This window comes from Trachypithecus francoisi, unplaced genomic scaffold (genome assembly GCF_009764315.1).
Source record: "Trachypithecus francoisi isolate TF-2019V2 unplaced genomic scaffold, Tfra_2.0 Lachesis_group15, whole genome shotgun sequence".
In the NCBI taxonomy this organism is placed as follows: domain Eukaryota; kingdom Metazoa; phylum Chordata; class Mammalia; order Primates; family Cercopithecidae; genus Trachypithecus; species Trachypithecus francoisi.
Genome location: NW_022681460.1, coordinates 59,726,073 through 59,749,550, shown reverse-complemented (window position 1 = coordinate 59,749,550; position 23,478 = coordinate 59,726,073). Strand labels below are relative to the sequence as shown.

The 23,478-nt window shown below is 45.1% G+C and overlaps 1 protein-coding gene across 5 annotated transcripts in view; it reads left to right on the top strand.

The window, feature by feature from the left end:
- TIAM2 (TIAM Rac1 associated GEF 2) overlaps window positions 1-23,478 on the top strand; it is a 171,824-nt gene that overhangs the window by 115,237 nt on the left and 33,109 nt on the right. For 3 of the 5 annotated variants that reach the window (XM_033234971.1, XM_033234976.1, XM_033234974.1), the window contains one exon: window positions 7,494-7,597. In XM_033234971.1, coding sequence (XP_033090862.1) covers window positions 7,494-7,597 — 104 coding nt within the window. Of the gene's footprint in view, window positions 1-7,282; window positions 7,392-7,493; window positions 7,598-12,833; window positions 13,362-23,478 lie in introns of those variants that run through there. The other 2 variants (XM_033234973.1, XM_033234975.1) reach the window with 2 other exon arrangements.

Genomic DNA, 23,478 nt, shown 5'->3' with positions numbered 1-23,478 from the left:
ATTATTCACTTGTAACTACTTTGACATTATTTTTTAGATTTTTTTCAGTCTTCTTAGAAAATTATTCTTCTATAGTTTGCACATCAGAAGGGGTTTCTAAGGATTAACGATTTAATCAACTAAAAACATTTTTTGAGCCTGAGATGAGAGTCCCACTGAAATACACTTCATCGTTATCTGGCTGCTATATTTTTAATTGCTTTAGTGAGTATATTTTATCTTTCTTTGGGAAGTGAGGGAGGCTAATACTCAGAGGCAGTTCTCAGAGGTGGTGGTGCTGACATTTTGGAAGTTTGTGATTCTGTTTTTGGTTATCATAATGATTCCAGGGATGGTGACATTTGGTAGTTGGGGACATGGTTGCTGGACATCCTACAGTGATCAAGTTAATCCCATATATTGCACGTTGTTCAGCTGGACCTTAGTGGAGGTGAAAAAAACATGCATATAATTATCTGAGCTAGGAATTACCTCCATTTTACAAAGAAATGCAAAGTATTTTTTCCCCGCAGCTATAGGGTACTTGGATTTTCTGGGAAGATGGCATCCCAATAAAAAAGGGAAGTACATCCTTTGTTTTGCTCAGAACTTTGCCAAGAGTTTTGCCATTTTGGAAAATCATGTCACTGATGGTCATACCACTAAGGCACACTCTGCATTGGTCTGTGGTGAAGCTTGGGACAAAGCCTATAGAGCCAGTGGCTGACAGCTTCCTCACGGCTTCTGGAGAGGTTCTGCTGCCATTTACATATGGAGTATGATTCAAACAAAGTATTCAAACACATGGTTTTTAATTATAAATTACTTTCCATTTATTTTTCTTTTGTGTTATTTTTAGGGTAGTATATTGCTTTTGAAGACTGTATGGAGGTAGATTATATTAAGAATGATTTTTATTTCAGGATAGTAAAAGTATGTATTGTCAAAAAGGACCCTTTGGAGATGAGTGTATTAAAAATCAGCGTACTATAATATATGCTTTGAAGCATGAAAAACATATTTGAAAAACAGGTTTCATTCTCATGCCCGATACTTTTAGTCTATTTCAAATGACTCCTTAGTCCACATATTGAAGCACGGCTTTTTCCGATGCCGTGACTGCTGTCTTAGTTCATTTGTGCTACTGTAAAGAATACCACACACTGGGTAATTTTGAAACAAATTTATGGGCTCGTAGTCCTAGAGGCCGGGAAGTCCAGTATCAAGGTGCCATTAGGTCAAGATGGCACCTTGAACGCTGCTGCATCCTCACATGGCTGAAGGTGGAAGAGTAAACATCAGAAGAGAACAGAGCCACTGCTGAGAACCCTTTTTATCATGGCATTAATATTCATGAGTCATGGGTAGAGCCCTCATGACCTCAACACCTCCCACTAAGTCTACCTCCCAACACTGCTGCATTGAGGATTAAGCTTCCAACACGTGAATTCTGGGGAACACATTCAAACCATAGCAACTACCATTATTAATTTCTAGAAAAAAAAGTCATCTTGTACCTAAGAAGAGAAAACAAGTACTCTCTTGTCACTTTGCATTTCTTGCTTTTGGCTACAGATTAATACCATGTTGAGATTTTTAATTTAATTTCTCTTTAATTGCTGTTCCTGAGAACTGGGGAGGTACTCTCAGACTTTGGGGTGGAGTGGTTCTTAGATCACTTTTTCTAGGAACCAGTTGTCTGTCCTCAGGAGGCCCCATCCTGGCTGCTGGAAAGGCAGGGGAACTCTTCCCTACCTCTCCTTAAGATCAGGAGCTGCCTGGTGACTCCAGGGTCTGCTGGTGGCCACCTGGTGGGTATCCAGGGACTACAGAGAACTTTGTTGCCTAGTCTCTTGCTGCCTGGTTGAGTAGGGAGGAGGCTGCCAGCAAGACTGGAGTTATGGGATGGCATCAGCCAGATGAACCATATGTAGCTGCCTGAGGAGAGTCAGGCTTCCTTAGGATTAAGCTGCAGGTGGGGTGCTGGCAGGGACACCATCACGCATGCCAGGCCTTCTCCCAAGCTTCCCATTGCTGCCCCTTTCCAAAGAATTCCCCCTTGAGCCTATCACAGTGAGCACCTAGATCTATTGGTGCTTTCTGGGCAACAGGAAAAAGAAATGGCAAACCTACACATTTGCATATTAACTGTGCTAGGTTGGATTTGGAAATGATGTAACTGTACATTTTGAATTCAGATTACGAGCTGTGTGGGTGAGGCAACCTTAACTTCAACATTTTCTGATATTTCTGTTTTTAAGTTGGTACCCAGGATGTTCCTTGAACAAATTTTGCTCTTTCATTGTAAAAGGATCTGGGGTTGCCAGTGGCTTGGCTGACTGTGGTGCTAATGGGCCAGGTTACTGATGCACAGTTCAGGAGGAAGCTGAATGGCCAGGTGTCTCAAACCTAAAGCCACATATGTTCCCCAGTTGTCTGTAAGGAGCTATAGGCTGTGCAGAAGAGTAGGGAAGCAGGCATTTTCTGTGGTAGCTTGCCTGGAGTGTCATCCTTGTCCACAGCATCGTTTTTTGTTTGTTTGTTTGTTTTGAGATGGAATCTCGCTCTGTTGCCCAGGCTGGAGTGCAGTGGTGTGATCTCGGCTCACTGCAAACTCTGCCTCCCGGGTTCAAGTGATTCTCCTGCCTCAGCCTCCTGAGTAGCTGGGACTGCAGGCACCTGCCACCATGTCTGGCTAATTTTTTGTATTTTTAGTAGAGACGGGGTTTCACCATGTTAGCCAGGATGGTCTCGATCTCCTGACCTCGTGGTCTGCCCCCCTTAACCTCCTCAAGTGCTGCGATTACAGGTGTGAGCCATGGCGCCCAGCCCACAGCATGTTGATTAAAGGAGAAAGATGGCTGAGTCTGGTCTCGTGACTGCTCTGGTCATGGGACCTTGTACTCAGTGGATGCACAGTGTCTGGCACCCATGGGAATTAGGGGATAAATAAATTAAATGACAGATCCAAATTGAGGGGACCAGACTGTAACTTGGGACGTTGCAGCTCTGCCGGCTCAACTGCTAAGTAGAAGCTCTTCCGCTAAGTAGAAGCTTTTGTTGGCTGTGCTAAATGTTAGATTTTTTCAAATTGTTAGACCTCTGCCCCAAACGGTTAATTTCCATGAGGAATGTGATGAGAACGACAAAAGGGTGTATTAACCAGATACAAATAGATAACTCTTGACTTGAATTTATAATTTGTTTTTTTCATGATTTGCAGTCAGATTGGCCAGAGGCTTTTTCTGGAGCATGTCTGAACATCTGTACTGTACAATGCTGAGTGCAGGGCGGGCAGGAAGCAAGTGCTTATTACTCTCTGATAGGGACAAACAGCCCCTAAAACATGTTGCACTGTATATGTCCTGATGAGGCTCTCCCAGGTGGGAAGCCAGATTTTCTCCTGGGAGGGGCAGGATATATTTACTCCCTTTAGCAGCTGGTGCTCAGGACGTGGGCAGAATATAAGGGGGCTATGTATAGGCATTTGGCACCCAGGACAGGGTGCCTGTTCCAAACAGCTTTGTAAATAAGCATTCGGATTTTACCAGCCTCCACTCTTTTTAAAGCCAGTCTTCTATTCTTCCAGAATGTACTTTTATCTCATGTCTCTTCTCTAAAGAACACTAAGGGCACCCTCCTTTTATGGTGATACAGGTCCTGGTAAAATTGGAGGCTCCCAGAGCTGGGGATGGCAGCTGTGAACACTGTCCAGCTCGGATTCTCCAGTGCTCTGTCATGTCCAGGACAGTGCTGGCACATTGCTGGTGGCCACAGGGACTCTGTGTATGCCCAGATACATTCCACCTGGGGGAAACTTGAGCAGTAGAACACCTCTGAGATTTCCTGTCTTGGCGGATCTCAGGAACTGCCCACAGCTGCCTTCTCTTCTCAGATCCCCAGGGCCAGCCTCAGTGGGAGCTGGTTCCTTTGGGCCATCCTGTCCAAGCCTGTGCCTCAGAACCTGGTGGCACCCAACGTTCTAGGGGGCCCAAGGGAGCCTCACTGATTCAAAGCTAAGCCTTTATCCTGGAGTGAGCAGGGTTCTGATGGGAAGGGTCAATATTCTCTTACCAGGTACACGTTGGCCTGTTTCTCATGCTTACCTGAAACGAGTCTCTTTCTCGCTAAGTGAATGAGTACCTCTTGGTCTCCTTTATAAGAGGCGAACAGTGGTTCGGGGAGTTTTCAGTGTTTAAGTTCCAAAATCTTGTGAAGAGTTTGACTCAGATGACTCAGGATTCACTCGGCACCCGCTTTTGACATCAGCCGTGCTATTTTCACCAGCATCCATCTGGCACCTCAGGCTCCAAAGCTCCTTATGCCTTTGCCACAGCTGAGTTCTTCGTGGGACTCAAGGTCTTCTTCATCTTTGTATATCCCTGGTACTTAGTACATGCCTGATGTGCAGTAGGCACTGTGAAATCCCTGTCATCCATGAATGTGCATGTGGATCGTGTGTCCTATTTCCTGTACTTGAGGTAACTCTTGGGAAATACCAGGGCTCCTTATTTTCAAGGTAAAGGCAGCACTAGTGCAAATTTGATTCTGTAACCTAGGTAGTGCACTTTTACATTGTGTGGCTTCTGTGACATGACTCTTTTTTGATGGCCTTATACGTCTTGCTTACTTCTTTATAAAAAGAAAGGTACCTCTCTTGAGGGTTACCCTCTCCCATACCCTTATGCACTGATGTTTCTATGGTTCTCTCCTCGGTCCTCTTGATGTCCTCCATTCCCTTGGCTTCACTGCTATGGAGAGATAGTCTGATGACTTCCAAATCCATGTCTCTGTGAAGACCTTTCTGAGCTCTAGACTCTGGACTCCCGACCACTGAAAATCTCCCACTGCATGGGCCCGCACATGTCTCAGACTCAGCGCTGCGGAAGCTAAGCTTGTTATTGCCAGATCTCCCCTTGTCGCGTTTCCCATCTACCCAGTCACCTAGAATGTAGAAACCAGTCTTCCTCGATGCCTCTTTTCTGTATTTTCTTATATCTAATAAATGACAAAGAGGGGACCCATGGAATCTACCTCCTCAAATGCTCAACCATCCCTTACTTTTTTCTGTTGCTCTCTTCTGTGATGTTCTGGTCCTTACACCTTGTACTTGTGATGTCACTATGACTTTCTTGTCCTCCATCCATCCGTCCATCGAGGACAGTCTTCCATCTCTGCCCCACTCTGTGTAGCCACACGCGGCAGGTTCCCCGATGGTGCCCGGCTCCTCCTAACATTCGTCTTTACTCAGGCTGCTTCCGGTCCCAGAATCCCCTCTCCCTGCTGCCCACCCTGCCTTGTCATCTTCAGCTTGAAAGTCAAGTAGATACTCCGCCAACATAAAGCCTTTGCTCACGTGTCTGCTTTCCTCTGAAGTGTTTTAAGGGCCCAGGGAGAATTGACTTGCTTCCTGAGTGTCCCCACTCAGCAGCCTGTAGACTTCCCTCATAGCATCTGTGACACTTGGTTGCACTCATCTCTCCGTCCGCCCTTCCCTCACCAACTGCCTCTCCCCAGACTAGAAGCAGCCCGTGAAAGCATTTCACTCATTTTTGGATCCCCAGATGCTCACACAGTGCCTGGAAAACAGCTGCTACTCAAGAAGTATGTGTTGAGTGCAGGAATGGAGAGATGCACTTAGGCTGGATGCAATAGGAGTGAGGGCTGCTATTCTTTTGTGACTTACCTAAATTGGTCTCCCTTAAGCCAAGGTATACACATCAGAGAAAGGGGGCAGTCTTAGAAGACAGCGGTGCGTTGCTTGGGGTTGAGGGTCTCGTCTTAATTCCATGCAGTCAGCTTGTTGGTGAGGGGACTGCCTCTGTGTTGTGGCATTAGAGAACTAGGGGAGGCAGGCCCAAGTATCCTTGCTTGTCATTGCTACTCAAAATTTCCCCAGGGAGCCTCATGCCTTTCAGGTCAGCACTGCTTTCCCTGGGCTAACTTTGCAACCAACAGCAGTGAGGTATGACCGAGATTATCTGTCTAGTCCTTATCTGGATGAGATTAGGGTGTTGGAAGAGGAAATGGAAGAAAAATATTAGAGCTGCAGAATTCTGTAGATCATTATATGTTTTCCGGAGGCCTTTCCCTGTCTTAGATGTGAGTGCCTGTGTAGTGGTTGGTAATATCAGCATGAACCTGCTGCTGGCATTCTTCTGTCTCAGCTGTGCCAACCTCCAGGGGTTCCCCTAGCTTTTAAAGGTTTTCTAGAAACCATCTTCCCTGCCCCCATCATGCTGGGCAGTTTCTTTGTTTGCAAGTCTATCCAAGCCTCTTGGGCCTAGATCAGCTCAGATTGAGTTCTTGGACCTGAATGGGATCAGAAATCATCTGGTTTCACCTAGTTGAGGGGACATTCTATCAAATACAAGAATTACAATGAAAACTTGTGTTATGTTTTGATAGAGGCTGGTCTTTCTGTCTCTGTTGGAGAAGAGTGTTGAGGATGGGATTTGTGCTTCCAGTTGTAGGTTGGAAAACTATGTGTTCTACTTATTTCATATTATTTATTTAAAATTTTTAATGTTTTAGTTTTTAATTTACTTACATTTAAAATTTTTATTTTTATTATTTTTATATTTTAATTATTGCCCCCTCCCCTCCCTTCCCTACCTCTTCCCTCTCCTTCCTTCCCATCCTCTTTCCTTTTCTTTCCTTTCTTGATAGGGTCTCATTCTGTCATCCAGACTGGAGTGCAGTGGCATGATTACTGCTCACTGCAGCCTTGAACTCCTGGGCTCAAGCAATCCTCCTGCCTCAGCCCTCCAAGTAACTAGGATTATAGCTGCATACCACTGTGCCTGATTTTTTCTTTTTTTAATTTCTTGTAAAGACAAGGTCTCACTATGTTGCCCAGGTTGGTCTCGAACTCCTGGTCTTAAGTGATTCTCCCACCTTGGCTTCCCACAGGGCTGAGATTACAGGCATGAGCCACCACACCTGGCCCATATTATTTCTTAGCCTTTACTCTGGAAGTTAATAAGGGTTTACTGATCTTCTTGGACCTTTAAGTTAGGATGCAATTGTGGTTGATGCCAGCCAAAGAAACATGCTTGTAAATGAGCAAGTTGTAGATTGTAATAAGTATAATATTCCGTCATTGGTTTCCAAGATTCCCTGGAAATTTTGCCTTCCCTTAGCCAAAAATAGGGAAATACCAACAAAATTGTTGCTGTTTGATTGTAGGTCCAAATAAATTACTCAAGACCAGAACTTAGGGAAGTATAGTTTACACAACAATGAGAAGAGTGACAAGGCATTTAAGTCATTATTTTGATTGGTCTCTTTTGACCAAAGCGGGCAGATGTTGCCTTTTCAATTAGCAAGAGCCTAGATCTGTTTCAGAAGACCATCTGTGTGCATAATTGTAACCTCAGTGTTATTCAAGACTGCTCTGTACTGCCTCCTAGGTTGTTTTCTTCTTTCCTTTCTCCATCTGAGCCTTTAAACCAGGCGTTACTATTCTCTGCAAATGACCAAACTCATGTACGTTTTTGTCATTTTTCGTGCAGATTTCAGCAACGTCCCTGATATCACAACAGGTCTGAAAAGGAGTCAGACAGATGGCACTCTGGATCAGGTTTCCCACAGGGAGAAAATGGAGCAGACATTCAGGGTAAGATACTGACCTAAGTCGCAAACCAAGAACCAGGCAGGCTCTTACCCAAGGTGGGGAAAGGAGATGGAGTTACCTATCTCTAGGTCCAGCAGTTCAACATATATATATACACACACACACACATACGTACATATACATATATATATATATTTTAAGGATACAGCTTCCTTATTTTTGTATTTTTTTGAAGTGAAGTACTAATCAGAACCATTTACTTTAGCCAGAACTCCTCCATGACTTCTGGTATGCCATCAAAGAGCAGTGCACACTCTGCTGTTCATATATTGTGCTGGCTTTGCTTAGTGATTTTGACAGGGAAAACCTTGTCAAAAGGTGTTAATTAGTATTCTCTTTCTTTCTTACATTTTTTTTTTTTGGCTGAAGATAAATTATTTTTGGAATGTTGTCATTTTGTGTGATAAAACATATATAACATAAAATATTCCTTTTTTACTATTTTCAAGTGTATGCTTCTTTGGCATTAAGTATATTCACATTGGTTTGCAACCACCACCACCATCTAGAACTTTTTCATTATTCCAGACAGAAACTCTGTACCCCTTAAACAATAACTCTCTATTTCCCCCGCTTTTAACGGAAAGTTCTACTTTCTGTCTTATTTGCCAATTTCTAGGTGCCTCATGTACATTTCTAGGTGCCAACTTCTAGGCACAACATTTGTCGTTTTGTTTCTGGCTTATTTCACTCAACATATGTCTTCTGGGTTAATCCAGGTTGTAGCATGTGTCAGGCTTTCATTCTTTTTTACGGCCAAATAATATTCCATTATACAGATACACCACATTTTGTTTATTCATTCATCTGTTAATAGACACTTGGATTATTGCTGCTATTGTGGGTAATGCTGGAGTGAATGTTGGTGTAAGAGTTATCTGCATGAACGCTTGTTTTCAGGCCAAGGAGTGGAATTGCCAGGCCATGTGGTGATTCTCTGTTTAGCTTTTTGAGGAACAGCCCATGGTCTCCCACAATGCTGCACTATTTGACATTCCCAGCAGTAATGTAGGAGGCTTCTACTTTATCCACATCCTTGGCAGCATTTGTTACATTCCATTCCTTTCCTGCATTTTTAACTGTTCATTAGCTGCTACCCTTTCAGAAGTGGTCTGATTGACATAATCTGTGCTAATATCCAGTCCAGTTTTTAATTGATTTTGAAATTATACATCTTCTGTATTGTATTTGTCTTAAATACAAAATAAGAATGGAAGAAATAGAAGCAATGATAGGCATTTAAATGAAAGTTATAAAGTGGAACAATGCCTCAGTTGGGTTTAGACTAACACTATCACAAGATTTTTGGGGTATCACTTTACCAGCCGGAAACCTCTGTGGCCAAGGGTGCCTTTGCCCAACTTTTGCTTGGGCCCACTAGGCCTACTCGACTTGGCAGATTGTGTGCTCGACTTACACTACTGGCCGGCATCCCATGCCTGCCAAGAGTCAGCAGAGTAGTGAGGGGTATGTCAGTGAGCGCAGTGGTGAGGGGTGTGTCAGTGAGCATGTGTGGGGTCTGGCCACCATGCACAGGCAGGGACGCTGGCTGTGGTGGGGCAGGCAGCAGCTCCAGGCTCTAGCATGGGCGCTGGTTCCCTGTGAAGCTACGGCTGGATTACACATACTACAAGCAGCTTCCATGGCCTGCACCAGTACCTGAAAGCTTGGAGATGCCAGGAACCGCTGAACCCGAAAGAGGATGGCATAACCCTGGTTCTGGGAACTCCTGGGTCTGGGCTCCCTGAAGGGCTGTAGCTCTTCTCTCCTCCTCTCCTCTCTCCTTGTCACCTGTAATGTGGCGAGCAAGGGGCATGTTTTGGCCCTGTTTGTGTTGTAGCTCTTGCAGCCCTGCCATTAGGTAGGTCCTGAATTCTTGTCCCGTGACCAGGAAGAATGAGGTATGCAGACAAGGGGAGGGTGAGCAAGGTGAAGAGGAGCTTTACTGAGCTATAGAACAGCTCAGAGGAAACCCACAGTGGGTAGCTTCTCTCTGCAGGCTGGTCATCCCATAGAGTGTTCACCTCTCAGCAGAGAGCAGACCCTGGAGTGGGTAGCTCTGCTCCACAGCTGGTAGTACTGATGTCTGCTTAGCTTTAAGCAGAGAGGAGACCCTGGAGTAGCTCCTTGCCTCAGCTAGTTGTCTCATTGTCTCTTTGAGTCTGGCTAAGTCCAGGGTTTTTATGTGCTTTGGAGGGGAGGAAGTGTGTACTGATTGGTCCATGGTGGCCATGGGCAGGCCCAGAAAAAGCTCCATAAGTTCCCACTCTGGTCTGTGGGACTGGCAGCCTGGCCCCCAGACTTCAGGCCTTCCCCAGCTTGAAGGTGGGGCTTTTCTGGGGACCCACCCCTTTCCACCCAGGAGCCCGTCTGCATCCTGCCGCTGTTCATGGTGCCCAGGCTGTTTGTGCCAAAGGTGCCTGCAGGCCAGGGCCAAGCTGCCCTCAGTCCCCTCCTTGGCCTGCCTCCCATGCCCGTTGGTACCCAAAGTACAGCAGAGGGCTGGCATGTCAGCGCTGTCCTGAGCGCGTCCACACCTGGCTGAGTTGCAACAGTGCCTGGACTCAGACCCAAATTTGCTCTAAGACCAGAGTGGGCACCAGGACTAGGGAGAAGCCAGGCAGTGGGAGCAGGCTACTTTCGAGCCTGTGGCAGCAGGGAGTCCTTTCCAGGCCCCTGAGAGTGCAGAGATGCCTGGGTCCACAGTTTCGGCTAGGCAGCTGCAGCAGTGCCTGGGATGGTGGGGCTCCTTCCTGCTCCTGGCCCCCAAGAGCACAGGGATGTCTGGGTCCAGAGGCACAGCTGGGCAGCTGCAGCTGTGCCTGAGGAGCACGAGGCTCCAGCCCTGCCACTTCAGAATTGGGCAGAGCTTCCACATTCCCAGCTCCTGCTGGCTCCTTGGAACGCACAAGCCTGGCCGTGCCTCCGCCACTGCAGCCGGTGTCACGGCAGTGATTGCTCTAGATGGGCCACTGCTGACATCAAGACCACCAGGAGCCAGGTGCATGGCATACCCATGGGAGGAGCCATGTGGCATACCTTTTGGAGGTTGGTGACATCCCCGGTGTGTGAGGGGACCAGGTTAGAGCCTGCCAGCTTCAGAACGGGTACTTCTGGTTCTGAAGTTGCTGGTTTGATGAAACAGCTATGTGCTGTCAGCCTCCCCTCTTTTCTCCCTTTCCCTTCCTTGCTCCCTGCACTCTTCTCCCGTTTTCCATGTACCTTCTTCCAAATTTCTCCTCCCTCTCCTCCTCATTCCTCATGCAAAGCAAATGCTCAGCTGCCTTCGCTGGCCTGGTTATGTCCCAGGATGCAAGTTATTTTATGAAACTGAAATTCATCAGCATTTTTAGTCCTACTACTCTGTTCTATCTCTAGTGGGTTATTTAATTTTGGGAACCCAATATCATGTCTAATGTCCGTTAGCTTTTTAATGAAGCAGTGGATCTTAGAGCATCAAATAGATGTGTTTTGATGGCTTTGTCTTAAATTATTTTAAATCTTATTTTAATAATAAAATAGATATGGGGTCTTACTATGTTGCTGAGGCTGGTCTCAAACTCGTAGGCTTTAGAGATCCTCCTGCCCTGGCCTCCTGAGGTACTGGGATTACAGGTGTGAGTCACTGTGCCTGGCCTGACTTAAAATTTTTTGGAAAATCAAATCCTCCTCAAACACTGATGGAACATGGCCATATATTTAAAAGTTAAGTGTGCCTGTGGGGGCACTGGCACAGGATGGCAGCTTGGGGGGAATCTCAACACCGTGAGGGATAATGATTTCTCCTCTCTTATGATCTGCTTGAGTTACACATCAGAACTCTTAAGAAGGAAGTTGAATTTTTTCCCAAAGTTTATCTTAAGATTCAGCAAAATAGATATGCAAAAAGTTAGCACGCTAAGGCTATTGCCAACTCTGTTATTTAACAGTGCCTGTAGTAACCAAGCAAAACGTTTACAAAGTGAACATTGGAGCATCAGAAATTTAGAAGAGGAGAGAAAGCTGCAATCAGGTTGAAATTGGGGCCATCTGAGCTTCAATTTTCATTGTTAAAAGTGGAGAAAGGAGAAAGCAAATAACACCAAATAACACAGAAGAAAAAAATTTGTTGAAAGAATATGAGCGTGTTAAGCATTTGCTGTAAAATTCCTCTCAAGTCTAACGTAGTTATCACCTTACCTTTTTTAAGATTTCCATGTATAATGATGGATTTCAGTACATTTTAAAAAATCTTCGGTAAACACCTAGCAGTTACTCAGTTTCCCTGTTCTTCGTTTCTTGGGAAAGAAGAATTAGTGGTCACCAAAAGTAAAAATTGTGGTGGACATTAGTGAAAAGAAAAAGAAAATTTCAAATTTAAGAATTACATTTTTTTCTATTCTGTTTTTTTTTTTTTTAAACATTAAAATTTTTTTTTGGAAACATCATGTTATATCTAAAGCCATCTTCTTCTGGATTTTTTGTTGTTGTTGTTTTAAATTTTATTTTATTTTTTGAGACAAAGTCTCACCCTGCTGTCCAGCCTGGAGTACAATGGCGTGATCTTGACTCACTGCCACTTTGATCTCCTAGGCTTAAGTGATCCTTCCACCTCAGTCTCCTAAGTAGCTGGGACCACAGGTGCCTGCCACCATGCCCAGATAATTTTGTTTATTGTTTTTAGAGACTAGGTATCACTGTGTTGCCCAGTCTGGTCTCAAACTCCTGGGCTTGAGCAATCCTCCTGCCTCAGCCTCCCAATATGCTGGGATTACAGGTGTGAGTCACCACGCCCAGCCCTCTTCTATTTTTGAAGTGGTGATGTGGGAGGTGTCTGGTGAATGCCCAGTGTGTGCTGGGAGTGGATTTTTCGGGATCCCCCCACCCCGTGCCGTGTCCTCAGAAAGTGGTCTCTCCTCAGGGAGAAGACCTGCCTCTGGTCTCTGGGCTTCCTGCCCTGGCCCAACTGGTCTTCTCAGGGGTCATTAGCTTCTTTTCAGATTAGACCCTGGTTGAACCTGGGCTGTTGGGGATATTTTACTAACAACTATTCTAGACATTAGAATAAAGAATAATTTCCCTTGAAAATCAAATGAAGCCTGGTTTGATGAAGCACAGCTGTACCCAGGGCTTTTGTCAGCCCTGCAATTTCTGCAAATGGTTCCTAATTGATTGCCTTCTTCTCTGTAAGGGTGCCTATTACTGTCATAGCTCTTTGTGTGACCCTGTCAGCCTCTCCTGTAGGGGGGATTTTTTCCCTCAGTATTGTTAGCAATTAGCATGTGCTATTGTAATAGTTTGGAGTTTGAAAGGAATATACAATGTCCCTTTGGGTGAGGAGGTTGAAAGAGTTTTCAGTTTGTTCTGAACTTGAGGTGTGTTAAGCAGTCCCCACAGACATGCTGCCTGCACTCCACCTGCTGAGCTGGCTCTGAGGCTCAGGAGACGTGGCCCTCTGTGGTCCCGTTGTCTCCACGTCCGTGGTAACCTGGTGCCTTTCTAGAGTAGGCTCCCGGCATGGGTGAAAACAGAGCAGGGGGCCAGCTTCCCCCAATCACCAGTGCTGCTGTGGAGGACGAGCTTGGTGGCGCTAGGACGTCCTTGTGAATGTGACTTGGAAGAGCAGTTTGGGATTTTTTTTCATTGCCTGGGGATGAGAGGGAGAGACGACGCGTGTCTTCCACATCTCCCAACAGCCGACTTCGATGTGATCCGTTCTCCCAGAGGGAGCAGATTTCTTTGAACTTTTCCTTTTTATGTACAGCATGTAAGTAAACAAGAGCTTTGATTTTCACGGGTAAAGATTTTGATCCAAATGTAGGCATGCTTGCACGGTTTCCTTTCCTTGATTGAAAGTTGATTTTGCTCTAAAAATGTCTAAAGACTGATATGCAGATGAGAAGAGATGCCTTTCTCCCCAGAAGGGATTCTGACAGCGATCTTTACGTGCTTTTTACAGCTAAGGATAAGAGAACTTCTTTTGGGTATCTGTTCTGTGGCGCTGTCACTGTTCCTTTCTCATTCCAAAATCTTTAACTTCATCTCCGAAATAGTTCTATCTTTTTGAAATATAAAGATATCGGAAAGGCCTAGGGAAATATTTACTCTGCAAAATATGCTTGAAAAGAGAGGAATAATTTGAATATAGCAATTAATTGTATGCTTGTAAAATTTCCTTGGAGTATAGCACATATTAATACTTACACTGGGTTTAAGGCTGTAAAAGAAAATTCACAAACAGGAAACCCGTTTTCTACAAGGTAAGCAGAGTTTTTAATTTAGTTATTCCTGATGAAATAATTTTTCGGCTTTGTGGAAGAATTTTATGTAATCACCTAGTGTAGCTTTGGCAGGGATTATTTTTGCCGTTTGTAGGCGTTGTGTTGATAGAACAGAGAGCACTGAGAATCTGGAGATACACAGCGTGACAACTGTGTGTTGTGCTCTTTGCAATTTAATAATGTTTAAGATATAATTGATATATTTTGTCCTGTTTATTTTTTCTAGGCAGAAAAAAAGGTACACTAGTGGCTATGGTTTTTAGTGTACAGCATGAACACGACTTGCATTTAATATTTAATTTCTGCTCACCCACTTAGCTTAACCTTTTGAGTTTTTCTTTTTTTTTTTTTTTTCACATGAATTGCTTTTAAGAGCTTGCCTAGCTAAGAAGCTGAAGGAAAAGCAAAAATTATTGGACCGCATGATTTGCTTTCCAGCATTCTTGGAGTATTCGTCTTCCTTTGGTGTATACTTCCTGCATTATTGCAAGATCTTTTTGGTTATGTTTTTGTTAGGCAGTCAAGCTAAAAGATAACTTATTTATAAACCGTAGTCTTTCTCCATGGTTGCTATTCAATAGATGAATAGAATCAAGATCCTTTTCTTAAAACCAAACATGACTATTTCTAAATGCAAGTTATGTGACTAAATTCCTATTTTAGTGCACAGAGAGATAGCATCCTCAAGGCAAACGCTTTGTCCCTGAAAAATGGTTTGGGGTGTGGCACTCTCCAGCAGGAAGACAATAATCTGTCACAAAGGCCTAATTCCAGGTAGCTCTTTCTCAGAGGCAGTGGTATGTTGGAAAGAACTCAACCTGGTGCTTGGAAACCTGAATTTGTATTCCCATCCACCAGGCTTTATCATTATGTGACCTGGGGCAAGTTACCCAACCTTTCTAAGCCTGTGTATCCTCTATAAATAAACATAACACCACCAACAACCTGGTGTTCTCAAAGGGATCACGTGAGATTATGTCCAACTGGGAGCAGCAGAAGCAGGGGAGAGAGGATTAGGCTGTAAATGCGCCTTCCTGGTACGTCTCCCATGTATACGTGTGTCTGAAGCTTTTCTCTGCTGCTCGCCTAATTTCCTCTTGATCTGAGATTCGATGGCAGGTAGGAAACTGTGAACAAATACATGAGCACCTCAATAAAATGTTGTTGAAAGTAAGACATGTGCATGCCTTGACCCTCTTAGCTGCCCACCCTGTGTTCTTGACCCTCTTAGCTGCCCACCCGTGTTCTTGACCATCTTAGCTGCCCACCTGTGTTCTTGACCATCTTAGCTGCCCACCCTGTGTTCTTGACCATCTTAGCTGCCCACCCGTGTTCTTGACCATCTTAGCTGCCCACCCCGTGTTCTTGACCCTCTTAGCTGCCCACCCGTGTTCTTGAACATCTTAGCTGCCCACCCCGTGTTCTTGACCCTCTTAGCTGCCCACCCCGTGTTCTTGACCATCTTAGCTGCCCACCCATGTTCTTGAGCATCTTCGCTGCCCACCCGTGTTCTTGACCATCTCAGCTGCCCACCCCGTGTTCTTGAAGTTAGTGTCAGTGGTCAGCTGCTCCCGAACCGTCCCATGAGATGAACACGAACTGGAAACCAAAAGCTGTAAGAATTGGGTCCTCTTTGTTGTCTGCATGGAGACAAAGTCTGCTCACCGTGTAGCTGCCTTTTTTAATGTATGTGTCATAAATGGATGAGCTTTTCCAAAGGGTTGCTTCAAGTGACCAAATACAATGAGTGTATGTTAGATCTGCCTTTCTCTTTAGCAGGAGTGGACTGTGAACTCCGAGGTGCTTAGTGAAGCCTGAGAGGCTCTGCCAGCCGAGGAGGGCTCGCAGACTTTGCCCCTCCTGGAAGAGAGGTGGCACGGACACAGATCGCCTGGGGTCAGAGTTGGGTGGAGTGTGGTGCCAGCCCATGTGCCTTGTTCTGCCTGTCTAATGCCACACTTCCTTGGCAGAGACTTGGAGGCAAGTTTGTGGACTTGTTTGAAATGACTGTGCTTAGTTTTTGTTGGAGTCTAAAAGGCCATTTGGCCTCTTCGTAGTTAGTTGGATTTTTTTTTTTTTTGGTTTAATTTCCTATTTTCTATGCTCTAGAGTATTTGTGCCCCGCTCTTCTTGGTCTATCCTTGGCCATTAGGGTTGATGTGTCAGGCAGATGCCAACCCCTTGCTGGGTGTGGCGGGAAGAGGGTGGCTATAGAAGACTTTACTGTGGCATAGAGCACACAGAGGCCTGTCCTTTTCTTTGCCAGGGATAACTTACACGCTCTGTTCAACAGGGTTGGCAATGTCACTTACGTGTCAGCAGGAAAAACAGGAAAAAAAAAAAAGTGAGTGGTATTGAGAATCCAAAAGACAGCATTCCAAGCAAGTGGCTGCCTGGAAGGCCATTTGGCCATGGAGAACTTGTCCTGTAGAGAGGACGAACAACAGAGTGTGGCAGGAAGGCAGTGGGAGAAACTTACTGGTGACCTTTCTCGCCATTTCTTGCGACTGGCCCTTCCTGTCAGCTGGGCTGATTCCTCCTGCCAAATGGGTCCTTGGACAGAGGCAAACTAAAAAGTGGGCAGTGGGGCTGTTGGCGTGGGCTGTGCTGTGGGCTAACTGGGGCCAAAGAGAAATTGCCAGCAACAGGAAGTGGCCTGATGAGTCCTCAGCTGGCTGTGCCTTTGCCAGGGAGGCTTTTAGAACTCAGACATGGGGGTGTTCAGTTGTTGAATGAACCTTGGCTGGAGCTCTGAGTCTGCATTCAGCTGTGGCAGAGGGCCTGTGTTTTCTCTGTTAAACATGGAATACACGTATGTCTAGGAGCAGAGTATCATGCAAGGCAGGGGAACTTGAACCTGGCGAGACTGGTCTGGTGCCCTGGCGGGCTGCACAGTAAGAACCCCAGGAGCCCTGGGTCAGCCTGGTCCCACCAGTGCTTGTGTCTCCTGATCTGGAAAGTAAGGACGACGGCACCTGGCGCATGGTGAGGTTGGAAGGATGCAGGGAGGTCACTGATTGCCCTTCATCTTCTTTCCTTTCTGTCCTTGGATCACTGTGGTACTTTCGTCAGCACAGCTGGCTTCCCAGCCTCTTTTTTTTTTTTTTTTTTTGAGAGAAGAGTTTAATGAAAAAATAGGGATTGCATTACAAACTAGGGACCAAAAGAAGACATCATTTTAAACTTGAAGTTACAGATAATAAGCCCATCTTACCTCTTTTTAAAGTTATTATTATACTTTAAGTTCTGGGGTACAAGTGCAGAACATGCAGGTTTGTTACATAGGTATACATGTGCCATGGTGGTTTGCTGCACCCATCAACCCATCACCTACATTAGGCATTTCTCCTAACGCTATCCCTCCCCTAGCCCCCCACCCCTCGACAGGCCCCGGTGTGTGATGTTCCCCTCCCTGTGTCCATGTGTTCTCATTGTTCAACTTCCACTTATGAGTGAGAACATGTGGTGTTTGGTTCTTTCTCCTCCTGTTGTCTGTGCCACAGTACTTTCCTACCTGCCTTCCTCTGTCCCTGCTTTCTTCTTCTCCAGACTTTTCTCTTTCATCTTTTTTTGGAAAAAAAAAAAAACAAGTTATTGTTAAGAGTCATCTTCAGAATCACAAAATCAAGAAATAAAAAAGAGAGGTTGTAGAGAGCAGTGCTGTGAGAGCTGCAGTGTGAATCACTGCGCTGGGGTGGGCCGGAAGATCAAGGCCTGTCAGGTAGAATGCTCTGAAATTAACTTGAAGAGATAGTTACCCTCCCTTTCCTCATCCTGCTGGGACAGTGATGCACAGGAAAGTGACTTGGAGACTACTCAGAGCTGAGGCCACACAAAGATTTGGCCTTGACTGAGCAGAGATGCTGATCTTCACCTAATGATTGATTTGCCACGTTTATTTCTGATATAGGCTTCTCCTTACTTTTTCTCTCCATTGAAACAGCAGGTGCCATGGTTTTGCTCTCATCCTAGCTGAGATGACACTTGAAGTGGGATTTGTTTCACCTCTTCAAGGCAAACAAAAAGCCAAGTTCAAGGAGTCATCAGCCAGCTCCCTGCAACTTAGGTGGTAGCAAGGGACCTCCTGCCAGAGCTGCTTGAGATCTCCCCTTTAATTTTGCCCACCTGGATGAGAGTGAAGATGGGGTTGAACGGCAAGTGTTTTCTCATGTCCGTCCTCTTTCTTCCATCTTCCATCTTCCATCTCCATCTCCATCTCCATCTCCATCTCCATCTCCATCTCCATCTCCATCTCCATCTCCATCTCCATGCCCCTCAGCCCTCTATTTCTAGATCTTTATTTCCTTTCTGGGCTTCTGGATTAGAGATGGAACTATGGAGACCTTGATCTCATTTTGCTTTCTGTGGGAGAGGAAAGCAGGAAGTTTGATTTATCAGGCCAAACTAACCTCAGTGTAAATACCATTTGCAGGTTCTTGCCTTGCCTTGCCTTACCTTGCCTTTCCTTTTCCTTTTCCTTTTCTTTTTCCTTTTTCCTTTTTCCTTTCCTTTCCTTTCCTTTCCCTTTCCTTTCCCTTTCCTCTCCTTTCCTTTTTCCTTTCCTTTCTCCTTTCCTTTCTCCTTTCCATTCCTTTCTCCTTTCCTCTCCTTTCCTTTCTCCTTTCCATTCCTTTCTCCTTTCCTCTCCTTTCCTCTCCTTTCCTCTCCTCTCCTCTCCTCTCCTGTTCTCTCCTCTCCTCTCCTCTCCTCTCCTTCTATTTATTTGAGAGGGAGTCTCGCTTTGTCACTGAGGCTGCAGTGCAGTGGCACAATCTTGGTTCACTGTAGCCTCTGCCTCCTGGGTTCAAGCAATTCTTATTCCTCAGCCTCCTCAGTACCTAGGACCACAGGTGCATGCCACCATGCCCAGCTAATTTTTATATTTTTAGGAGAGACGGAGTTTCATTATGTTAGCCAGGCTGGTCTGAAACTCCTGACCTCAAGTGATCCACACTTTTCGGCCTCCCAAAGTGTTGGAATTACAGGCGTGAGCCACCACACCCGGCCTGTTCTTGCCTATTCTTAGGGGAAGCCACCTCGACATGGGGTACACTTGGAGTAAGAACGCATGGGTGGCTGGGCATGGTGGCTCACGCCTGTAGTACTAGCACTTTGGGAGGTTGAGGTGGGTGGATCACTTGAGGCCAGGAGCTCGAGACCAGCCTGGCCAACATGGTATAACCCCATCTCTACTAAAAATACAAAAATTAGATAGGCATGGTGGCTCATGCCTGTAATCCCAGCTACTTGGGAGGCTGAGGCACAAAAACTGCTTAAGCCCGGGAGGCAGAGGTTGCAGCGAGCCAAAATTGCACCACTACACTCCAGCATGGGCGACAGAGCAAGACTCTGCTTAGAAAACACAACCCCCCCCCCCCCCCCCCCCAAAAAGCACATGGGGTTTTTGCCCTAAGTCTTACACTGAGGAGCCATTTCCTCATCCTTGGGTAAGTCGTCAAACTTCCCTATCTGTAAAACTGAAGGGTCCGTCTGACCAGCTGTCTTGCCCTGGTGTGTCTCCCTGTCTGTCTTTCTGCCTGAATGCCTGATCCGAAGCAGCTTTCTGCTGGATGTCCCTTTTTATCCCCATGAATATGCAGAGCTGCTTAGAAGAAGAATCTTAGCAGAACCCTATTAGAATTTGCTTCGGTCATTTATTGTCCTTCATGCATTTCATTGAAGCTAAAACCGCTAAGATTTTTGGAGGCTTCTCAGGTAATGGTATGCGAAGGTCAGGATGGTTAGACACCATATTTCCAGATGCTCGCCAGTCTTTTATGCACTTATGTTATTTAGGAACTTATGTTATTTAGGAAAGCAGACCATTTGAGAATCTGATGAAAGCTATGGGTCCCCCGAAAAGTGCTTATGCACATATGTTAGAAATTGCAGACAATTCCAGGGAGGTCCCCAGTCTTACAATGTTTTTTCACAGCTTTCCCGTTTAGGAATTTATGAACTGTCAGTTCGTGATCCTTACTTTGAGTAAACACCTGAATAGCCTAGCCTCTGTCTTGACTTAACATTACTGATATTGCAGAATCAGTTATCAAGTACCTACAATATGAAAAGCACTGTGTTTATGTAGACAAGTGGTATTTTGAACTTTGTTTTTATCTTAGTCTAATTGCTTGGGTGAGATTAGTTATTAATGCTTTATTTTTTTAATGTGCTAAGAGATGTTGAGGAATGTTAAATAAATAACAACCCCTAGATGGCAAATAAATTATTAGGTTGAGAGCAGAATAGATTATATTGATGATGGTGGTTAGATATCACCGGATTTTTTTTTACTTTTTTTTTTTACTCTGCACTTCAATGGATGCAAGCCCAGATTGTTGAAAACCAGTTGCAACATTATGTGCTGGGGTGTTTCGGCATTTTGAAAGTTTTATTTTCTGTCATTAGTGAACAAAATGGGGTTTTTTTTTTGGAGTAAGAATTTTAACATTTTGATCCCAAACCAAACTTTTATGGATCTCTTTAGTAAAATAAATAGCTGTCTGATGGACTAGGAGGGCTTTTTCATATGCCAGCTTAAGGGAAGCTCAGGTAGCCATGGCTCCTGTGTTCCCCCCGGCACGGGTGTTGCTGGTGAATTTCACCCTTGCCCCTTTTCCTGTCAGCAAATTAGCTAAGCCCTTGTTGCCGTTCGCCCTTTTTCCTTTAAAGAAGTAATAGGCACAATTACTATCCAATTTTGGCTTGCCCCTGTGTGGGTGCCTGGAATCTCATCTGATATTTTAATATTTACCAAGGGGGTGGGCGTAGTGTCGCATTGTTCATTCACTCATTAAATCTCCTTCACCGAGGCCTTCTCGGATGCTCGCCATCGTTCAAAGTTCTGAAATCGTCACCCTGATGCCTTCTGTAAATATTGTTGCGTAGAGATTGTAGTCCGGTGAAAACCTTGTACTGAATAAATGAAGATGTGTTTGAGTTTTGAGGCATTTTCTATGCCTTTGATGACTCATAGCAGATTCTTACCTTGTGATAAAGTCCTGGCTCCACAGTGATGGCTGCTTTTGCTTTTGAAAGAGTAAGTTGTGAGAAATTGTTCTGAGTCATTTTGCAATTTCCTCTGTAGACTCAGCTAAGAGTAGATGTATGTGTCACGCTCTGGAGTTGAGGAAGGAGGGGTCATGGAAAAACTCTGTCTGGGAACACTTCATCCAGGTACACATGATGGTATTTTCACCATCTCAAACACCAGCTACTAACTGCTGAAGGTAAAGATGGGATCATTCGTTTTGTAAATTCATCTCCTGCTGTCTTGATAATAACATGAAGAAAAGGGCAAGAAAAACATGGATATGTCATTAGTATGGGATGAAGGAGGAGAATGGAGGTTTGTTTTAAAGGCACCCCCAATTCCCTTTCCCTCTTTCATCCTTTTGTTGGTTCTTGCCCCTTCCACACCCCGACTGTGTTTATTCAGCTTCCAGAGCATGCTGCCGCCTCTGCTTTTCACCTGCCTTTGCGCTCTCTCATTCTTTGCTGCCACCTGAGTCCTCTGGTGTTTTTAGAAAACACCTGGCAGAGGAGGAGGCTCTGAGATGTGCACTTGCTTAGAAGGTTCTGACCTGGCATCTGCAGAACCGGGGATTTCATCACCAACTGCTCAGAAACCACAATGCTGCATGCCTGGAGGAGTCCTGCCATCTTCCTACCTTGCACGCCGCTCTCAGCTGGTTTTGGGATTTTCTATTTATTTATTTATTTGTTTGTTTGTTTGAGATGGGTCTCGCTCTGTCACCCAGGCTGGAGTGCAGTGGTGCAATCTTTGCTCACTGCAACCTCTGCCTCCCAGGTTCAAGCAATTCTCCCACCTCAGCCTCCAGCATAGCTCAGATTACAGGCATGCACCACCACACCCAGCTAATTTTTGTATTTTTGGTAGAGACGGGGGTTTCCCCATGTTGTCCAGGCTGGTCTCGAACTCCTGACCTCAGTTGATACACCCACCTTGGCCTCCCAAAGTGCTGGGATTACAGGCATGAGCCACCGCACCCAACTGGGATTTTTAAGAATTTAGTCCCTTCTTGGTTCATTCAGGCATAGATAAAGGGCACTCTGAGGGCCCTGGTTGACATGCACATCAGGACAGGCAGGTGCTGTGCCTTCCTCTCATTTGAGCACCAAGGTCTTGAATTTGGGGCTTTTACAGGTGAGTTACCAAGATGGGGAAAGGTGCACGATCAAGCAGTAATCCAACCTGAGGCTTACAGATAACTTCTAAGTGTGGTGTAGGGCTTTAAAGAAAGTCTCCATTCACATTCTGTCACCCTCACTCTGTCTCTTCCATCTTTTTCTTGCCGGAGTGTCCTGGTTCTGCCGTCTTCCCTAGATCTCCAGCTCTTCTTCTCACCACCAGGGATACCTGGCTTTGGTTCCCATGTATTTATTGATTTCTATTTTTAAGAAGTTTGATCAAAACTGTCAAGCTATTTATTGAAAATGATAGTTCTTAGTTTAAATCTTATTCCATTTCTGTTAGAACTCAGTATAGATTATAGAGTCGTAAAGTCTCAGATAAATACTTATATAAATAAAGATAGGTATTGTTCCATACGAGATTATCATTATTTTGAGAACCTGTTGATGAGGGTGCCAGACGTGACTATTGTATTACTCAAATCCAGCAAAAAACGTTGAACAAAAACCATAATTAAAGGGGCACGCAGGGTATCTGTGTTCACTTTAAGGCAAGTAGCCCTTGGCAGTACCCCTGCCTAATTAAGGTTGCCAGGATATTAACATATAATTCGATGTTTTATATACTTACGACTTTCCTTCTGGAAGCTCCAATTTTTTTGAAACCAGATTCCAAGCATTATTTTAAGCCAATATTAGAAGAGAAAGTGTAGGGCTTTCTAAGCATGAAGAGGATGTGATTTCAGACAAAATCCTAGCTCCTGGACCCTGTCTCCCTGCCCCCATCCCATTCCTCATAAGTGATGAAAGGCATCTTTGATCCATGAAACCGGAAGGAGGAAGGAACAGCCATCAGTAGAGGTAAGTGTGACTGCTGAGGGTGTCATAAGATACTAATGTACCAGCAAGGCTGCTCAGCCTCAGTAGCCCCCTTGTCTGGCTAAGCATCTTTGTGGGCTCTGCTTTTAAGTGGAAACAAAAGATTGCAGGTGGTAGGTTGGGCGCGGTGGCTCAGGCCTGTAATCCCAGCACTTTGGGAGGCCGAGGCAGGTGGATCACTTGAGGTCAGGAGATCAGCCTGATCAACATGGTGAAACCCCGTCTCTACTAAAAAAAATCAGCTCGGCATGGTGGTGCATGCCTGTAATCCCAGATACTTGGGAGACTGAGGCAGGAGAATCACTTGAATCCAGGAGGTGGAGGTTGCAGTGAGCAGAGATCATGCCACTGCACTCCAGCCTGAGCAACAAGAGTGAAACTCCATCTCGGGTGTGGGGGCCGGGGGAGGGCAGGGAAGAAAATAAGATTGCAGATGGTGAAATTTAAATGCTTAAAAAAATCTTTAAGAATTCATAATTTGCCTGCAACAAATTCAGGTGGAGCATAGTCCCCTTCATTCCCCCAAGTCAGAGCCTGTGCCCCTGTACATCTGTCCCCGTCAATGAAACT